At 58.5% G+C, this 20,048-nt stretch overlaps 7 protein-coding genes across 7 annotated transcripts; 3 read left to right on the top strand and 4 right to left on the bottom strand.

Annotated features, from left to right (window-relative positions):
* Positions 1–308: 308 nt before the first annotated feature.
* On the top strand, positions 309–7,472 carry PSEUBRA_002596 (RNA recognition motif, spliceosomal PrP8; the record flags this gene model as incomplete). Its single annotated transcript, XM_016437002.2, has 1 exon — positions 309–7,472. One exon carries the CDS (start codon positions 309–311, stop codon positions 7,470–7,472), a length of 7,164 nt encoding a protein of 2,387 aa, XP_016292505.2.
* Positions 7,473–7,703: 231 nt separating this feature from the next.
* PSEUBRA_002595 (uncharacterized protein) lies at positions 7,704–8,882 on the bottom strand (the record flags this gene model as incomplete). The annotated part of the gene is made up of 1 exon (XM_016436998.1): positions 7,704–8,882. One exon carries the CDS (start codon positions 8,880–8,882, stop codon positions 7,704–7,706), a length of 1,179 nt encoding a protein of 392 aa, XP_016292504.1.
* A 274-nt stretch (positions 8,883–9,156) lies between these two features.
* PSEUBRA_002594 (uncharacterized protein) lies at positions 9,157–11,298 on the bottom strand (the record flags this gene model as incomplete). Its single annotated transcript, XM_016436994.2, has 1 exon — positions 9,157–11,298. The coding sequence occupies one exon, from the start codon at positions 11,296–11,298 to the stop codon at positions 9,157–9,159; it is 2,142 nt and encodes a 713-aa protein (XP_016292503.2).
* A 332-nt stretch (positions 11,299–11,630) lies between these two features.
* On the top strand, positions 11,631–12,222 carry PSEUBRA_002593 (GNAT domain protein; the record flags this gene model as incomplete). Its single annotated transcript, XM_016437008.1, has 2 exons — positions 11,631–12,043; positions 12,114–12,222. The coding sequence occupies 2 exons, from the start codon at positions 11,631–11,633 to the stop codon at positions 12,220–12,222; spliced, it is 522 nt and encodes a 173-aa protein (XP_016292502.1).
* A 156-nt stretch (positions 12,223–12,378) lies between these two features.
* Positions 12,379–13,299, bottom strand: PSEUBRA_002592 (G-patch domain protein; the record flags this gene model as incomplete). Its single annotated transcript, XM_059464984.1, has 1 exon — positions 12,379–13,299. The coding sequence occupies one exon, from the start codon at positions 13,297–13,299 to the stop codon at positions 12,379–12,381; it is 921 nt and encodes a 306-aa protein (XP_059321290.1).
* Positions 13,300–14,592: 1,293 nt separating this feature from the next.
* PSEUBRA_002591 (Importin-beta, N-terminal domain protein) lies at positions 14,593–17,931 on the top strand (the record flags this gene model as incomplete). The annotated part of the gene is made up of 1 exon (XM_016437001.1): positions 14,593–17,931. One exon carries the CDS (start codon positions 14,593–14,595, stop codon positions 17,929–17,931), a length of 3,339 nt encoding a protein of 1,112 aa, XP_016292501.1.
* Positions 17,932–17,984: 53 nt separating this feature from the next.
* PSEUBRA_002590 (Phenylalanyl-tRNA synthetase) lies at positions 17,985–19,604 on the bottom strand (the record flags this gene model as incomplete). Its single annotated transcript, XM_016436987.1, has 1 exon — positions 17,985–19,604. One exon carries the CDS (start codon positions 19,602–19,604, stop codon positions 17,985–17,987), a length of 1,620 nt encoding a protein of 539 aa, XP_016292500.1.
* Positions 19,605–20,048: the final 444 nt, after the last annotated feature.

Here is a 20,048-nt window from a genome sequence, read left to right as displayed (position 1 = left end):
CACCTACCCTCATCGACCCATCATTCCACCCCTTCGACACCCTGCACGAGACTGATCACCTCGGCAGCAGATCGCATATCAGGAGAGCCTGCTAATATCGCAGCTCACGCCAGCTTGGCACCACCGATCGCGAGTTCCACCCTTCTCGACCACCAAGCTCAGCTGCGAAAGATTACTTCATCGGCGTACGCAAACAACAAGATCCGGCAGCCACAGTCCTCATCACACGGTTACTCGTCCTGGTTCCGCCAGATTCCGTAGAGATCAGCCGTGACAACGCGTAGCGGGCTCCCTCAAGCCTTCAGATCATGTCGGGCCCACCGGGCTACCGAGGTCCGCCTCCATCAGGACCATCCGCCATGCGCGGCCCTCCTCCTGGAATGCCACACTCCGCCATGGCAGCTGCTTCCTCATCATATCGAGAACCTGCCGCACTCACACAGGAGCAACTCCAGGCGAAAGCGCGCAAATGGCAGCAGACACAGAGTCGCCGCTTTGGCGACCGCAGAGGCAAGACCGGCTTCGTCGACACCGGCAAACAAGAGATGCCGCCTGAGGTGCTGCGAAAGATCATCAAAGAGCACGGCGACATGACCAACCGCAAGTACCGTCAGGACAAGCGTGTCCACCTCGGTGCGCTCAAGTACCTACCCCATGCCATGATGAAGGTGCTCGAGAATATACCCATGCCTTGGGAGCAGATCCGAGAGGTGCCCGTTCTATACCACATCACTGGCGCCATCACCTTCATCAACGAGGTACCAAAGGTCATCGAGCCCGTTTTCCACGCTCAGTGGGCGACCATGTGGATCGCCATGCGCAGAGAGAAGCGAGATCGACGTCATTTCAAGCGTATGCGATTTCCACCGTTCGACGACGAGGAGCCTGTCGTCGACTACTCGGACAACCTGCTAGACGTCGAACCACTCGAAGCCATTCAGCTCGAATTGGACGAAGAGGAGGACGGCGCTGTGATCGACTGGTTCTACGACCACAAGCCGCTCATCGACAACCGCAAGCACGTCAATGGCTCCTCTTACCGCTTTTGGAATCTCGATCTGCCGCAGATGGCGACTTTGCATCGTCTCGGACGCACATTGCTCAGCGACGCGTCCTCGTCGGGCGATCGCAATCCGTTCTACCTCTTCGACAAGAAGGCCTTCTTCACAGCCAAGGCGCTCAACATGGCCATCCCTGGTGGTCCCAAGTTCGAGCCTCTCTTCAAGGACACCGACGGATTCGACGACGACTTCACTGACTTCACCGACTTCCGCAAAGTCATCATCCGCCAGCAGATCCGTACTGAGTACCGGGTTGCTTTCCCGCACCTCTACAACAGCAGACCGCGCGCAGTCCACATCGGCACCTACCACGAGCCCAAAAACATCTACATTCGATCGGACGAGATCGACCAGGCTTTCTACTTTGACCCTGCGATCAACCCCATCTCCGCCCGTACCTTGGCCAGCTCGAATGCGTTCCGCTCGGAGTACGATGACGGCACCCCGGTCTTGAGTCACGAGGATGAAGTCTTTGGGCCCGATGTCGAAGGCGACGACGAGCTGCCAGACGAGGTCGCTTTCTCTTTGCCGGAAGAGATCGAGCCTTTCCTCGAGGATGAACCGCTCGAGAATGAGCTCACCGCTGACGCCATCGCTCTCTGGTGGGCGCCAAAGCCATACTCGCTGCGAAGCGGGCGTACACGGCGTGCAGTCGACGTGCCACTGATCCAGCCCTGGTACCTCGAACACTGCCCACCGAACCAACCAGTCAAGGTGCGCGTCAGTTACCAGAAGCTGCTCAAGAACTACGTCTACAACAGTCTCCACACCACCAAGCAAAAGGTTCACAAGCGCACCAACCTGCTGCGCGAGCTCAACAACACCAAGTTCTTCCAAAACACGTCGATCGACTGGCTCGAGGCAGGTCTACAAGTGGCAAAGCAGTCGTTCAACATGATGAACCTCCTCATCCACCGCAAGGGTGCTTCATACCTCCACCTCGACTACAACATGAACCTCAAACCCACCAAGACGCTCACAACAAAGGAGCGAAAGAAGAGTCGTTTCGGTAACGCCTTCCACCTGGTGCGAGAGTTGAGTCGTGTCATGAAGCTCGTCGTCGACGCACATGTGCAGTTCCGCCTCGGATCTATTGATGCCTTCCAGCTCGCCGACGGTCTGCAGTATCTGTTCAACCACGTCGCCACCCTCTCGGGTATCTACAGGTACAAGTACCGCTCCATGCGCCAGATCCGAGCTTGCAAGGATCTCAAACACGTCATCTACTACCGATTCAATGCGGCAGGTGTCGGCAAGGGCCCTGGTGTTGGCTTCTGGGCGCCTTCCTGGCGCGTGTGGATCTTCTTCCTGCGAGGCATCGTCCCTCTGCTCGAACGTTGGCTCGGCAACTTGCTAGCGCGTCAGTTTGAGGGTCGTGCAGGACGGTCGGGTGCGCAATCGATCACTAAGCAGCGTGTCGAGTCGGCGATGGACCTAGAACTCCGTGCCAGTGTCATGCACGACATCCTGGATGCCATGCCAGAAGGGATGCGACAGAACAAGATCAAGACCATCATGAGCCATCTGCAGGAGGCATGGCGCGCTTGTCGTAGCAACACCCCTTGGAGTCCGAACCTGCCAGCTCCCATCGAGAACCTCATCTTGCGCTACGTCAAGCAGAAGTTCGACTGGTGGACCTCGGTTGCGCACCAGCAGCGTGCACGAATTGCCCGTGGCGCCACTGTCGATAAGACGGCAGTGCGCAAGAACCAGGGTCGTCTGACTCGTCTTTTCCTGCGTGCCGAGCAAGAGCGACAGGCCGACTACCTCAAGAGCGGTCCTTACATCACCTCCGAGGTCGGTGTTGCCGCATTCACCGCAACTGTGCAGTGGCTCGAGGCGCGTCGCTTTAGCCCCATTCCTTTCCCCAGTCTCAACAACAAGCACGACGTCAAGCATCTCGTGCTCGCCCTGGACTCGCTCAAGGAGGCCTACTCAGTCAAGGGCCGTCTCAACCAGAGCCAGCGTGAAGAGCTCGCCCTCATCGAACAGGCGTTCGACAACCCACACGAGACCTTGGCGCGCATCAAGCGACTCATGCTTACGCAGCGCGCATTCAAGGAAGCCGGCTTCGAGTTCTTTGACACCTTCAGCAAGTTGACGCCCACCTACGACATTGAGCCCATCGAAAAGATCACCGACGCATACCTCAGCCAGTACCTCTCGTACGAGGCAGACAAGCGCCAGCTCTTCCCTGCATGGATCAAGCCCAGCGACTCGGAGCCTGCACCTCTGCTTGTGTACAAGTGGTGCAACGGTATCAACAACGCGCACGAGATCTGGGACACCTCTGAGGGCCAATGCAATGTCCTCATGGAGACGACGCTTAGCAAGGTATTCGAAAAGATGGACCTGACGCTGCTGAACCGACTGTTGCGATTGATCATGGATCACAACATGGCCGACTACATCACAGCCAAGAACAACATCTCGATCGTCTTCAAGGACATGTCGCACGTCAACTCGTATGGTCTCATCCGCGGTCTGCAGTTCAGCGCCTTCGTCTTTCAGTACTATGGCTTGGTGCTCGATCTTCTCATCCTCGGTCTGCAGCGTGCCAACGAGATGGCTGGGCCGCCCAACATGCCCAACGGGCTCTTCCAGTACCGCGATACCGCGACCGAGTCCCGTCACCCGGTGCGCCTATACACTCGATACGTCGACCGCATCCACATTCTCTACCGCTTCTCTGCCGAGGAAGCCCGAGACTTGGTGCAGCGCTACCTCACCGCCAATCCGGACCCCAACAACAGCAATGTCATTGGCTACAACAATCGCAAGTGCTGGCCGCGCGACGCTCGTATGCGTCTCGTCAAGCATGATGTCAACCTCGGTCGCGCTGTCTTCTGGACGGTCAAGAACAGCTTGCCTCGCTCTCTCACCACGATCGAGTGGGAAGACACCTTCTGCTCGGTATACAGTAAGGACAACCCGAACCTGCTCTTCTCGATGCTCGGCTTCGAAGTGCGCATCCTGCCCAAGACTCGACAGGAAGATGTCGATGTCGCGCGTGACGGAGTCTGGCCTCTTATTCAAGCCAGCTCGGGTGAGCGTACTTCGACGGCGTTCCTGCGGATCTCTGAAGAGGGCATCGCCAACTTCAGCAACCGCGTCCGCGCTTTGCTGATGTCTGCCGGTGCAGCGCCCTTCAGTAAGATTGCCAACAAGTGGAACACCTGCCTCATTGCCCTGATGACGTACTACCGCGAAGCCGTGGTCAACACCGAGGAGATGCTCGATTTGCTGGTTCGAAGCGAGAACAAGGTCATCAACCGCATCAAATCGGGTGTCAACAGTAAGATGCCCTCTCGTTGGCCCATCCACATCCTCGCTTCGCCCAAGGAGCTCGGTGGTCTTGGCATGCTCTCCATGGGTCATGTGCTCATCCCAGCTTCGGATCTCAAGTACTCGCGACAGACGACGACCGGCATCACGCACTTCCGTGCCGGTCTGTCCAATCAGGAGGACCAGCTGCTGCCCGCGCTCTATCGATACATCACACCCTGGGCGTCCGAGTTCGAGGACTCCGCACGTGTCTGGCAGGAGTACGCTCAGAAGCGCAAAGAGGCCAACGAGCAGAACCGCCGTTTGACGCTGGAGGATCTGGAAGACTCGTTCCATCGTGGTCTGCCTCGTATTGCGACGCTCTTCCAAAAAGACCGCACCATCCTGTCCTACGACAAGCTCTGGCGTGTTCGCCAGGACTTTAAGAAGTACCAGGTCGCGAAAGCCCAGCCGTTCGCATGGACCAACCAGCGCCACGACGGCAAGCTGCACAATCTCAACCAGCTGCGCACGGATACCATCGCAGCGCTCGGCGGTGTCGAGACGATCCTCGAACATTCGCTCTTTGCCGCCACGGGTCACCCGACCTGGGAAGGTCTCTTCTGGGAGAAGTCGTCCTCGTTCGAGGAGAGCATGCAGCAGAAGCGTCTCACCAACGCCCAGCGATCCGGTCTCTCGCAGATTCCCAACCGTCGTTTCACGCTCTGGTGGTCGCCGACGCTCAACCGCAGCAGTGTCTACATCGGTTTCCAGGTGCAACTCGACTTGTGCGGTGTGCTCATGTCGGGTAAGATGCCGTCGCTCAAGATCTCGTACATTCAGCTCTTCCGCGCGCATTTGTGGCAGAAGATCCACGAGTCGGTGGTGATGGACTTGTGTCAGGTCTTTGATCAAGAGCTCGAGGCTCTGTCCATCGAGACCGTGCAGAAGGAGACGATTCACCCGCGAAAATCGTACAGGCTCACCGCCTCCAGCTCAGATATTCTGCTGTTTGCCAGCTACAAGTGGCCCATGTCGCGACCCTCGCTGCTGACCGACTCGCGAGACGTCATGGACGGATCGAGCGGCAACAAGTGGTGGGTCGACGTGCAGCTTCGATGGGGTGACTACGACTCGCACGACATCGAGCGCTACTGTCGAGCCAAGTTCCTCGACTACACGAGCGACAACACTTCCATCTACCCATCCGCCACGGGTGCTTTGGTCGGTATCGACTTGGCGTACAACATCCATTCGGCGTACGGTATCTGGTTCCCCGGCAGCAAGCCGCTCATCCAGCAAGCGATGGCCAAGATCATGAAGGCAAACCCTGCGTTGTACGTGCTGCGAGAACGCGTCCGCAAGAGCTTGCAGCTGTACAGCTCAGAGCCCACCGAGCCGTACCTCAACTCGAACAACTACGCCGAGCTCTTCAGCAACCAGATCATTTGGTTCGTCGACGACACCAACGTCTACCGAGTGACGATCCACCGCACCTTCGAGGGCAACTTGGTCACCAAGCCGATCAACGGTGCCATCATCATTCTCAACCCTCGAACGGGCCAGCTCTTCCTCAAGATCATCCACACCTCGGTTTGGGCAGGTCAGAAGCGATTGGGTCAGCTGGCCAAGTGGAAGACAGCCGAAGAGACGATCGCACTGGTGCGCAGTCTGCCTGTCGAAGAGCAGCCCAAGCGCATCATCGTCTCGCGCAAGGGCATGCTCGATCCGCTCGAGACGCACTCGCTCGACTTTCCGAACTTGTCGATTGTCGGATCTGAGCTGCAGCTGCCGTTCCAGTCGTTCCTCAAGCTGGAGGCGATCGGTGACTTGGTGCTCAAGGCGACGCAGCCACAGATGGTGCTCTACTCGTCGTACGACAACTGGATGTCCAACGTCAGCAGTTTCACTGCCTTTTCGCGACTCATCCTGCTGTTGCGATCGCTGCATGTCAACCAGGAGAAGGCCAAGATCATCCTCCGTCCGCACCCGGGTGTCGTCACGGAACCGCATCACCTCTGGCCGACGCTGACCGACGAAGAGTGGATCAAGGTCGAAATTCAACTCCGTGACCTCATCCTGGCCGACTTTGGCAAGCGCAACAATGTCAATGTCAACTCGCTGACGTCGTCCGAGATCCGCGACATCATCCTGGGTATGACGATCCAGGCACCCTCCGTGCAGCGGCAGCAGATGGCGGAGCTGGAGAAGACGGCGGAAGCGGCGCAGCAGGTGACGGCGACGCAGGTACGAACCGTCAACGTGCACGGCGAGGAGATCCAGACGGTCACCACGACGCAGTACGAGAACAAGGTGTTCAGTTCCAAGTCGGATTGGCGTGTTCGCGCTCTGTCCGCCACCAACCTGCCTCTCCGTTGTCAGCACCTGTACGTCTCGAACGACGACATCAAGGATGACGTGGGTTCGCTGACTTATGTCATGCCGAAGAACATTCTCAAGACGTTCATCGTCAATGCGGATCTGCGGACGCAGGTGGCGGGGTACATGTACGGTGTTTCGCCTGCAGACGCGCCGAGCATCAAGGAGATTAAGGTCATCGTGTGGGTTCCGCAGCGTGGGTCCAACCATCGCGTCGAGCTGCCGGACGAGCTGCCGGAACACGAGTTCATCCTTAAAGACCTCGAACCGCTGGGATGGATCAAGACGTCCTCCATGGACCTGCCCCACCTTCCACCGCAGGATGTGGCGATGCACGCGCGCACCATGGCGGCACACACCGAGTGGGGAGCATCGACCATCGGCATAACGTGCGCCTTCACCCCGGGCTCCGTCAGCCTCTCCGCCTACAACCTCACCGTGGCGGGCTTCGAATGGGGTCGCAAGGCGACCGACACCGAAATCGCCGCTGGAGGAGGAGGATTTAACGCAGGAACCATGATGGATCGCGTCCAGCTCTTGCTCAGCGATCGAATCCTGGGTACCACGCTGACCCCCAGCGAAGGCGCGTGGAATTATGGCCTGAGTCTGTCCGCTCAGTGGTCCAGCAACATCAAGTACAAGGTCGTACTGGATCGACCGGCCGGCTTTTGGGACGAGATTCATCGACCGCAGAACTTCTTGACTTTCACCAACGATCAGAGCGGAGAGACGGCGGACGTGGCTGATATTCAGGATGCGTTCGCTTGACCTGATGTCGCTTTTACTGGGTTCTGTTTTGGTTGTTGCAATGCATACAATGGTTCGCATCAACGAGATGATGTGTTTGTGTGTGTGTGTGTCTGCTCAGCGTGCCCCGTGGCTGTTTGGGAGACTTGGTATCCAGGCAAGAGTCGACAACATTCAAAAGGATCACCAGGTGCAGAGAGAGTGTTCGATTGCAGATGTGCCCGATGAGGCTGTCATACCAACAACGCTCCTTCAATCCATCTCGTCGTCGACCAAGTCGTCGGCCACTGCCGTCGTTGGCGCTGGTGCTGCTGCTGGCTGCCCTTGTGCACTTCCACTCGCAAGCGGCTTTGGTGGCGCACCCGCACCCGCAATCTGCGACGACTCCTTCCTCCCCCCCGCACCCGCCCCAGTCGGCCCACCAAACAACCCCGCCATCATATCCGACAGCACATTTCCCTGCGCCCTTGGGGGCTGCAAACCAAACCAATCCGCCCCGATCTGCGGGATTGCCCCCCTCACGCCGTCCTCCTGGGTCAGCGCCGGGGCTTCCCTCTCATATTGGCGGACGAGGTTGATCCACGCGTTCCGCAACCAATCGGGTTTGCGCTGATTGGCCGGCAACTTGGCCGACTCGGAAACGAGCGCCACAGCCATCTGGGAGAAGTTGAGGTCCGGATTGGCCGTTAGGTACAGTTGGACGTTCGATGGGGTTGATGCGCCCGGTGGCGTGTAGGGTCGTGGATTGGGCGTGACAGGGAGCAGCAGGCTCTTGAGGGAGCTCGTGACGGTGGTGAGATAGGTCTCTTGGAAAGCGATAGCGGGTTGAACGGCGTGATTAGCGAGAAGGGGGATGGTGGCCCGCAGTGCGAAGCGACCCGCTTCGATGCGCTGGATTGCATCTGGATTGCGCGTCTCCCCCGGCTGTTCCGAGGCTTGTTGTGCAAACTTCCCCAGCCAGGATGCCATTGCGATTGCGTAGGCCTTGGGTGCGCTCTCGACAGCATAGGTCTGTTCGGTTTCGATACAGCTCGCGAGGAAATGCGGTTCCGCGTGCTCGTACTCCCCGTCTTTGGCATACATCTTTGCGACGAAGAGGCGAAGCAATGGGTCGCCCGTCGACGCACCCGTGGCTTTGACGCTCCACTTTACGGCGGCATCGACCACCTTCTTGCGCCAAAAGTCGGGTGCTGCTTGAGCGAGGATGTCGGTGATGCGATCGCGAGATTCCGAGTCGACAAGTTGAGACTTGATGCCGTACACGTCGATCATGTAGACCGCCAGGTCGCATCCGGACCCTTGCTCGGATTGGGACAGGAGGGACAGGGCGCCTTGGTGGAGGGTCGAGATGGCTTCATCGTATTGCTTCTTCTTGACCTGACGCACCGTTTTGGTGCGCAGCTTCTGATGCAGCTCGTAGCCGGAGCTCATGTTGACGATGAGAGGAGGGGCGATGGATGAAGGTGGAGAAGAAAGGCTGCAAGCTTCCACGCATGCACCAAATTGGATGCACGGACGGCGCCTTCGGCAGTCTTCCAGAACCGCGTTGATTTTTTTCGGAAGTGTCAGATCGTGAGCAAGTCGATAGACAAGTTGGAAGGGTTCTCTCGTCGTCATCACTCTTGCTCATCGTCTCAGGACTCTCGTTTGCAATGTGGGATCACACGCGAAATGAGACTTGGACAGATCGTTGACGAGCAAAGGCTCAGATGATGCCTTCGGCGCGCAGCATCTGTACGTACTGGAAAGCAATCCTTCGCCCTCTTTCGATCCCACTCCACCCATCTGCCCCGGCACCGTCATCAGCATCCTTCTCATCCGCTCGAAGACCCTGGAAGATGAGCTGCACCGTGTCCTCCTTCTTCGCTGCCGCAGCTACTGAGACGGACGCGCTGTTCAAGTTGGACGCGGACGAAGTACGAGTGTTGGCATTGGACCAGGCAGGTGCGCCGAGGGGTCGATCGTCATCATCGTCATCGTCTTCTTCGTCCACCTGCTGCATTGTCACTGCTGTTCCTGTCAGCCCTCCAGCTGCTGCAATAGAGTCTGTGACGAGGACTTGATCAGTCTCTGACTCGGACGAAGACAAGTCGTTGTCGTCCTGCCAGTCGCCATTAGCGTGCGCTTCTGCGTCTGGCTCCTCGTCCGAGCCGAAGGTGTGCCATCCAAACGCATCATCGCCATTCGTCTCCGGGGCCACGACTCGAGTCTTGTTGACAGACTGCGTTGATGTGGTTGCGTTCTTTCTCTGCCTGCGTTGTACCCGTGCAGCGACCTTCATCTGATGAGAGCGCTTCGCAATGCGTCGACGCCAGCCTTCGCCCGAGCGCGGAACCACCTCTTCCCACAGCTGATCCGATACCACTGGGATGTTGAAGTTGCGATTGGGCGGTGTCGCGCCTGTTGTTCCACCACCGATGGTGTAGCTGGCGCTGGACGCGTTTGCCGTCGTGCTTGCAGCCGTGTTGTTGGCAGCACCAAGCGTGGCGTTGCCCATTCTGGGAGTGCCCGTTACGCTCCCGTTCAGCGACGTAGCCGCCGCGCCTTGCGCGTTCATCCCTGCAACTGGCGCTGGCATGGGTACGAGTCCAGGTGGAAAGAGCGAGTACAGAAAATCGTGCATGAACTTGGATGTCGGCAAAAGCGTCGAGATTGGCAAGAACTCTGCTTCGACAATAGCTCCAGCGCTACGCCCACCGCCGCCCATGACACTGCCCACTCTCACGCGCCAGTCCACCCCGCTTGAGCTCACGGCGTCGTCTGCGGTGGAGACGGAGGTGAGCGCGGGAGAAATGCCAGGCAGCGCGTTGAGGGACGAACTGTTGATCTCGAGGATGAGGCCTTCGATCGAGACGGCGGCGCCGCGTGGGACCCAGGCGCCAGGACCCGCTGTGCCGACGGGGGCTCCGTGCGGTGGGGGGAGGTTGAGGCTCGTCAGCATGGCCGACATGGACGAGGTGAGGGCAGAGACGGTGTAGCGCGTGTGGGAGGGCAGGCGAAGTGCAGGCTTCGGTCCGGCGGTCTCGATCGGGTCGTCATCGATACTGTCGACCATGGTCGTGTCTGTGGACTGTTCTGTCGAGAGCGAGGTGGCGATTGTCGCTTGCTCCGAGGTGGGAGCGACTGACGGTCCTGACACGTCTGCTTCGACCTTTGCTCCGGCCGCATCGGCATCTGTTATCGATGCAGCGGCATCCACGTCCATAGGCTCCGACTGGTTCTCATCCTTGGCAGCGGTATCAGCCTGCGTCGTCGACGTGGGATTGCCCTCGGGCTTCGTTCCTTCTGTGTTAGCTGACCCATCATCTGTGCGTCCTGATGAAAGGTGCTGTTCCGACGGCTTCTGCGCATCCCTCTTCCGTCTCGCCTCGATCTCTTGACGCTTCTGCTTCTTCCACTTCTTCGTTGCCAGCTCCCAGTCTCGCCAGACCTTGGCACGTGACGACCTGCCTGTGTCTTCGACGATCACGAACACCGTCCCTGGGAAGTCGGACATCCACACCTGCCACATGGTTCTCGGCTTGGTCGATGGTGGCGCGCCTGATGCGGATGATCCGGCTCCGCCGCTCGAAAGCGAGCTGCTGCCCGATGTTGCGGCCTGTGTGGTGGATGAAGATGCAGCTTTGGCACCGTTGCTCCCCGAAGCCTCATTGGCGAAGAAGTCTGAGTCATACTGGTCCGACGAAGGCCATGCGTTGGTCGGGACGGGCACAGCGCGGAAGGAGCGCACGGTGATGCTCCATCTCGAGACCACCTTGGCGTTCGAGGTGTGCTGCAGGTGGCTGAAGAGCGGCGGTATCGACTGTGCGCCTAGCGATGGCAATCTTGCTGTGCTCGAGACACCCATCGCCGTCGAAATCGCTGTGCGATTGTCCGTGATGATCGGAAGACGAACGTTGTATGGACGGACAGATGGGCAAAGTAACAAACGTGAAATGACCGTGCGAAGATTGGATCCGTTGGCCAGCTGGCTTGGCCGCAATCCGAGCTTTTTGACGCACCCCTCTCCGCGGAAGACACTCAGCGTGGGGGCAAGCGGCTTCCAAAACGCGGGGCAGCGATGTATGACTCTTCCACGCTCGACAGCCTCGCTCCGAATGCAAACACATATCCTTCGGCTATCCATACTTGTCTTCCTTTCATACCATCACATAGTTACCGCCGGCGCCGCTTTCAACCATGTCCACACTCGCCACTTCTTCTGACAAAGAGTTCGTCGTCCGCCGCGGCACGAAGGAGGACTGTCCTGTCATCCTCGACTTCATCCAGCAGCTCGCCGACTACGAAAAGGAGCCGGACGCGGTCAAAGCCACCGTTCAGACGCTCGAGGAGAACGTGTTCAACAAGGGCTATGCGGAAGTCCTGATCGCCGAGCAACACCAGGATTCTTCCGTTACGTCGGTCGGAATGGCACTCTACTTCTACTCGTTCTCCACCTGGACATCGAAGCCTTCGCTCTACCTCGAGGATCTCTTTGTCATCCCGACGCTGCGAAACAAGGGCGTAGGGAAGCTGCTCTTCAAGGCACTGGGCGAGGTCGCGCTGGAGAAGGACTGCGGAAGGATGGACTGGAGCGTGCTCACTTGGAATGCGTATGTATTGCTTCAGCCCCGAACTGATCGTGTGACAGCGGCTGACTTTTGCTTGCGGGTCGATTCACAGCCCGTCAATCGCCTTCTACACCAAGGTGCTGGGCGCCAAGCCACAGGACGAATGGAAGGGAATGCGTCTCGAGACCGAGGGCATTCAGAATCTTGCCAAGCTCGTATAGATCACATTGAATTTCAATGCACGGCGACACTGCAATACAGCTCGACTGTTGTAACCGCTGCTTCGATCGATGTCAGGGAATGCCTGTGCTTTGAAGGTAGCAGCTGGGTATAAGGATGTGCGCCTTGCTGCTAAAGGGTCTTCGTAGAAGGTGCGATCATGAAAGCGAAGCGCGCAGATCGAGCCAGTCTCGCTTGTCACGCTGATACGCTTGCTCACGTTGCCTTCGTGTGAGCTCGGCCTGCGTTTCGGAACGGCCGCTAGCTCCGGCGCCCGAACGCGATCGCGAGCGGGTCGGTGACCTGAAAGGTCGACCCGCTGATGTTGGTCGGATCCTCTTTGCAAGCGTTTCGTTCGAACCTGGAGACTGTCTCCGTATCTCGACGCTTCCTTCTGCGGCTCGCGAACGCCGACGCTGATGGGCCCCGGAAAGTGCGTCAGTCGAGGATCGTTTGACACCGATGCCGCGTCGATCACTGCGCAGCTCGACCTCGACGGGGTAGAGAAGAGCGTCGCTTTGCAAGGCGTCATCATCTTGCGCTTCCGTCAGGGCTTCGTCTATCGGCATGGCTTCGTTCGGCTGAAGCGAGCCGAATAGGGCAGGCGAGAAGCCGTCTGCATCGATCGAAAGCGCCTCCTGAAGGTCCTTAATTGTGACTTGCCCCGATATCAACGCCTGCTGCAGCAATTGTCGTTCGTTCAGCATCATGGTTTGGATCCACTCGGCTTCTGGTCCGACCAGACCGGACAACCATGCCTCAGCGGCGATGCGTTGCTCCTCACGATCCCGAAGCTCAAGTGCAAAAGGCATCGAGGGTTGCAGCTCGGATCCCCTTTGTTGATCACCGGAACCTTGGCGCAGGAGCAGAGACCGGACGGCAGCAGAGCGTAGTCGCTTCTCCTTCTCACGACGAAGCTGCTGCCACTTCCATTCCTGAACGCCGAGACCCATGCCTTCCTTCCATCCCATGCGTGAGAGCAAGCTGTGACCGACGTTGTCGCCCGCTATCTTCTTCCAGCGCGGCGCGTTGCTGAGTCTGCGCGGTATCCTCGTCAAACGTCTGGGAGTGTCCTGCATCGGAGTCTCCAAAAGAGCGTGGGGTTCTTGACTCGATGATCTAGAGCGAGCTGCAGGAGTCACAGCCTCAGATGGAGCTTGGGAGGGCGCTTCCGATGCTGATGTGGATGACACTGGAGCGTTCAAGCCGAGTCGGTGGCCAATGCTCTGACGGTGTCGTGTCATGTACTCGGGCGTGACATCTTGAGGAAAGACGTCTCCACAACGCAGACAACGCCGAGTGCCTGACGAAGACGCGACGGGTTGCTCGACTGCCACGATTCTGGCCGTGCGAGCACTTGACGCAGTAGCGTGTTGTGGTTGACGGAGTCTGTCGAAGGCTTTTGAAATGAACCAATCGGTTTCGTGTCGCAACTGAGACGGATGGCCATGACGATGAGCGCGATGTATTTTCTGGTCCAAAGCGTCATGATGGGACGGACTCGCGTGTCCCCTTGCCGTGGAGGACGCTGAGCCGGTGTGAGACCGCTCGGACGGTGGTATAGCCATGTCCTGCGCTAACTCCGAGTAGAGCTGAGCTAGAGTGGGTTTCGCCGCTTCGACATCCTCGTTCGGTGTTTGGAAGATGTGTGGGGGCACAGCTTGCTCCACCGATGCAGACTGCGAGGCCGCAAGCGAAGGATCGCTGAGGTAAGTTGCCTTGACAAAGCGGTGGCGCATACGAAGCGCCTTGGCAGCGAGCGACTCTCCAGTGCGCAGTGCGTACCATTCGGTGCTGTCATCTGGTGCGTTGCGCAAGCAACTCGAGGAGCTTCCGATCCCGGCTCGGATGGAGTAAGTTGAGGGTGGTGATGCTGAGCGACGCCGTGATTCGATGCTAGGCCTCGCACTTGGTGGATCGGGGGACAGAGCTCGAGCCCGGATGTGTGCAGCGTTGAGCGCCATCTTGCCTCATACTGCCATGATCGAAGCAGCTACATCCGACAGCCGACAGCCGACAGTGCTGGCGATGGTGCTACATCAGATAGAGATGGTGGTACGACGGGCAGCCAGGCTGAGCCGAGAGAACCAGCTGACCTGGACCCTGACCTCGGGTGGAGGTTTTCACAGAACGCCATCTGCAAGCCCAAAAAGTTAAGCTCTTTTTTTTCCCACGCTGCGTGACTTGACGAAAGGCGGGTCTCGGACCAGGCGAGCGTGACTTTGTGGAAAGTGTTGTTCTTCTTACGGCTCGTTGATCGGATCAGCCTATCGACCTTCATCTCTCATCCATCTACAGTCATCGCATAGGTCTTGGCAAAGAGGGTTCGAGTTCTCCGACCTTGACCACGCACGAGCAGAGAGAAGGTCAACATGACGGACGCAAAGGCTGCACTCGTCCAGGTGCTCACTCTGGCATCCTCCTCAGACCCCGCTCAGCTCTCGAGAGCCAATTCGCAGCTCGAGGATTGGGAGAAGGATCCCAACTTCTGGCTCGTACTCCTCCAGATCGCTTTCGACACCGAACTGCAAGTTTCCTCCTCGTCTTCATCGGGCACCTCGACACAAGAGCAACGCGACTCTGTCCGCATCCTCGCCATCATCCGATTCAAGAATGGCATCGACAAGTTCTGGAGAAGCAGGGTCATGGCTCGCGTCACCGTCACCATCCCCGCAGAGACCAAGCAGGCAATACGCCACGCCTTGTTTCACTGTCTGCGCGAGCCAAACCGTACCATTGCACTTCAAGCATCGGTCTCAATATCTCGAATTGCACGTCTCGATTATCCACGAGACTGGCCAGATCTGTTCACCACACTGCAGCAAGCCATGGTCGAAGCACATGCGAATCTCGCGTCACTGGGTCCGCCGCCTCAACTTGACCAGCCCGAGGATCCCGCGATAGCACATGCACGCCAGCTCAACACCACTGTGCTCATGCGTGCAGCCGATGTCTGCTCAAAGACGCTCAAGGAGCTCGAGTCTGTCCGGGTCCTTGCTGGCAAGATGCGCATGACCGAGCTTTCGCGCGAACTACTCCCAGTGCTCCATCCTATCTTTCAGCAATACTTCTCCGAGGTGTTTTCACTCAGCACAGGAGACGATCTCGCTACACTCTCAACATGGTCCAACACAGCGTTGCGGCCGGAACAGGTGCGCACCAGTCATCTGCTGCTCAAAGCCATCTCACGCCTTGCTGTGGCAGACATTGGCATGATTTCGAGATCCAACACAGCTCAGGGGGGCAGCTCGGCCAACATGGCTCAGGCTTTCTTTCGATCTACGCCGCACTGCTTGCAGACGCTCAAAGACACTAGACTGGCATACCTGCGATCGTTGCGCAGCTCGCAAGGCTCTTCCACCTCGTCCGCTGTCTCGACCGCGCTGGTCACAGCACTTACCAAGCATCTCTACTCTTTCGGCAAATTCTTCTTATCACTCGTGCAAAGAGACAACGGAAAGGCCGCATTCTGGGAAGGCTGGTCCGAGGTCGTGGCGTGGTACTGGATGCAAGCCAAGGACGTAACTGACCAAAGTCTTTCTGTCCCGCGAGACGAGTATGCAAATCACTCCGCCATCATCGACTATCCACCTCGCTTCGTCGTACAAGCGCTCGTACTACTCAAGTACTCGCTCACGCAATGGAAGGGTAACCGCCCTGAAGGCGGCTTCTTCATCACCCACGACTTTGCAAGGGAAGCCGCCGACGTTCTCGCAGGCCGACTCATGCGCCTCAACAGCGACGATTTGGAGCGCTGGCAGGCAGACCCAGAGGAATGGGCCGTAGGGGAGGAGCAGGAGAATCACGAACTCGACATTCGCCCCGCAGCGGAACGCGCACTGATGGTGCTTGCACAGCACACCAAGCCCGTTGGCTTTGTCGGCCAGCACCTATGGCAGCACTTCGAAGCATCGTCCAAACTCTCTACCGATAACCAGGACGACGTATTGGCCCGAGACGCGATCTACGCAGCCGTCGGACGCTGTCGTGAACACCTCAGCCCCGCTGGCAAAGATGACGATCGTCCCAGCATGGATGTGCTCATGGGCCAAGCCATCGCCAACAAGCTCATCCCGGAGGCGCGCCTCGGCAGCGTCACTTCGCCCATGTGGGTCATGATCCGTCGCAGAATCGCCTGGCTGCTGTGGGAATGGTCCGAGCAGGTGCCGCGAGAAGCACGCCTAGACGTCTACGCACTTCTTGTCGACCTGCTCGAAGATGTCCCCGACCAGACCGACGTGGCCGTCCGACTCGCTGCAGCGCGATCCATCTCCGCCATCGCCGACGCCCTCGAATTCGATGCAGACGGGTTCGAGCCATTCCTCCCCGAAGCCCTCCGAAACCTCGCCACTCTCGCTGCCGCCTCGGATCTGCACGAGATGGAGTCGATCAAAGTATGCACCGATGCGCTGTCGATCCTTATCGAGCGCATGGGACCTCGCATCGCGCCGCACGCAGACGCCCTCGTTGATCTCGTACCCATGCTCTGGCAGCAGGACGATCCGGACTGCAAGGCGCGTCCTTCGATCATCGTCTTCATCTCCAAGGTCCTGCGCGCGATCGAGATGCTCCCCGCCACCGGCAGCAGTGGCGCGCTGATGCAGAAGGTGCATCACATGGTCTCGCCCATCGTGCGCGAGTCGTTGCATCCGAAAGTATCGCATCTGCTGGCCAAGGACGCCATCTCGATGCTCTGGATCCGCGCCCTCCATTCGACGCCCACCATGACCCAGCCGCTGTTCTCGCTGCTCGACCTGGCGAAAGACCTGATCGTTCAGCCGGACTACTGCGTCGAAATGTGTCGCGTCGTGGAGGAGATCTCGTTGCTCAACCCGCTCGAGATGCTGCAGACGTACGGGCAGGACTTGTTGACGGCCTTCGGGGGCATCATTGCCGACCCGTCGAACCCGATGGTGCTAGCGCCCATTTCGGCGCTCGACACGCTCATCCAGGCGCTCGTGTCGCTGCCCAACTGGTCCGAGGTCTGCACCCGGTGGATCGGCGCGCTCGAGTCCACCCGGCTCGCCGCTGCGCTCGTCGGTTCCCTGTTGCATTTCCAGGACGCCACGCTGATCGCGACGCATTTCGTAGCGCTCCTCTGCCGGATCGCGTATCATTGTCCGGGAGATTCGTTCGTTCGACTCGTGTGCGCAAGTTGGACCCACATCTCCGGTCCGGACTACCCGACGCCAGCATCGGTCTTTCCAGCACTGCTCAAATACATCTGCAGCCGGTTCGAGAACATGGCGTCGGCCCGCAAGCGGCGCGTGACAGCGTTGGGGCTCGCATCGATGCTCGATTCGGCGATCGCACATTCGGAGCAGCACCCTGAATCGGGGGAGGTGGTGCAGGCGGTGGTGGCGTGTACGCCAGAGATGATTGCTGTGTGGTCCGAGATGTTGGCCGAGATCAAGGAGTCACGACCGCTGGATACGGGGAAATATCTGAGACCCACTTCGCCGATCGCATCGATGGAGTTGGCCGATGTGTTCTTTGACGACGATGACGAGGGTGGTTGGTTGCAGGATGTTTCGCCTGGTGCGGCGAGGGCGCAGCGCGTAGCGGTGGCGGATGGGACTCTGACAGTGGAGGTTGGGGAGCATGTTCGGCGGGTGTTGGCGCACGCTCAGACGAACCCTGGCTTCAGCCGTGTGGTGGAGACGATGGATCCGTTGGTGCTCGACATGTTTCAAAAGGATCTCATGGGCTAATCATCACATACGTTGTAACATCGCGTCTCGATTATCTAGTCTACACATCAACCTTAGAACCTCGTCGCGGGAGCATTCTCCACGCTGCTAATAGGCACCTTGTGTCCGACCAACTCGCGGATGTCCTTCACGGCGTACCGGATCATCGTCGGTCTCTCGAGGCTCAATCCCCAACCCAGCACGTTGACGCCCTCTGGCAGCCCCATGGGCCGCAACATCTCCGGCCGGAACATGCCGGAGTTGCCCACCTCGACCCACTTTTTGAGTCCCTGGTGGTACGAGAAGATCTCGAGACTCGGTTCGGTGTAGGGATTGTAGGCCGGCTTGAAACGCAGATTCGTGACGCCCATCTTTTTGAAGAACACCTCCATGAAGCCGATCAGGTCGCCCAAGGTGATGTTGTAGTCGGCGACGACGCCTTCGACCTGGTGGAACTCGGCGAGGTGGGTGGCGTCGACGGCTTCGTTCCTGAACACGCGGTCGATGGAGAAGAGCTTGGCGGGTTTGAACCCTCCTGGTTGGTTGGCGAGCTTGTACAGCATTGCGCTGGATACCGCCGTCGTGTGCGTGCGCAGCACCAGCTTCTCCGTCACCTTGCGGTCGAAAGGATAGCGATACCCAACCGATCCAAATCCGCCTTCTTGGTGCACCTGCGTAACGCGCTTCAGATAGTCCTCCGGAATGTGCGTCGCATAGGGCGGGTCCTTGATGAAGAACGTATCCTGCACATCCCTCGCCGGATGCTGCTGAGGAACGAACAACGAGTCGAAACACCAGAAGCTCGATTCAACGAATCGATCCGTCGCCATCTCCGTAAAACCCATCTCGAAGAAGATATTGCGGAACTCCCTCCTCACCTTCAACAGCGGATGCAAAGCCCCCGAGGCAGGAACCGCACCTTCGGCGTTGAAGTTGTACTTCTTGAACGGCGCACTGGCCCACGAACCCGATTGGAGCATCTCAAACGTCAGATCCGTCTCGAGTTTCTGCACCGTCAGCGAGAAGGAGGGGCCTTTGGCGATGGAGAAGAAGACGAGCTTGCGCGTGGCCACCAGCTTGCGCTTGCGGAGTTCGGCGAGCTTCTTGTCCGCATCGGATGCGGCGAGCGTGCCGGTCTTGAGGATCTCGGCGATTTGCTCTTGAATCTCGTCGCGAAGGTCGGCGTCCGACTTGCCGAGTGTTGCTTCGGTACGACCGAAGGTGCCGTCGGGGAGTTTCTTGGCCCACTTGTTGCGGAAGGCGTTGGATTGGCCGTTTTTGAGCACGTCAGCGCCGAGAAGGGACTTGAGCTCGTCGATCGACTTGCCGGAACCCTCGGCGTCGGGCAGTGCCTTGACGAGTCGGATCTCTGGCGAGCCGTTCTGGAGCAACACGAATCCGTCAGGAAGGGGAGCGGATGTTGTTTCTTCCAGCTTTTCGGTCACTACCATCTCCTTGCTGAGCAGCGACTTGAGCACGTCGGAAAGGGCAAGCTGCCATCGCGCTCGCTCCTTGAAAACGGCTTCGTTGGCTTCCGAGCGCTTGGCCGGGTCAGCTTCCGCGTCCGCTGAAGCGGTCGAGACTTCGGGTGCGATGAGACGAGTGTCGGCGATCTTGCCGTTGGGTGCGGCATCGAGAGCGGCGAGCACCGTCTCTGCGGTCGGCTCGCCTGTCAATCGTTGTGGTGCCGACATTGCTGTGTGTAGTTGCCAGTCGACTCAGTCCTCGAGGCCGTTGCGATGCAGAAAGGGTGTATCGAAAGAGTCTGACAGCGCAGTAAAAGAGCCAAGCGCGGTCTAGTGAGTCGGTTGCCCTCCTACTGATAGGTGAGAAGTGGCGAAGGCGATGCGGACGTTCTCGAAGGATGATGCGATAGATGGTGTTGAAGGCAAGAACCCTTGGAGAAGATGGTGCATGCGCCTTTCTTCCAAATTAGCCTTTTCGCTCTGCTTGGAGTCACAGAGCCTCGAATCGTGCGAAAAGCCGATTTCAGTCACGTGTGCCGGCTGCGTGGTGGGACCGAGGCTTAACAGATTTCGAAATAGCTGCTGCTGCGCTTCCAACCTTGAGCATGGCGTCTCTACGGGTCGTTGATGAAGTCGGTTTCAATGTGCGCCGACTCACAATGTCGGTAGTGG

The sequence above is a fragment of the Kalmanozyma brasiliensis genome, assembly GCF_000497045.1.
Source record: "Kalmanozyma brasiliensis GHG001 unplaced genomic scaffold PSEUBRA_SCAF2, whole genome shotgun sequence".
NCBI lineage: Eukaryota > Fungi > Basidiomycota > Ustilaginomycetes > Ustilaginales > Kalmanozyma > Kalmanozyma brasiliensis.
This window is presented reverse-complemented; position numbering and strand designations above follow the sequence as displayed.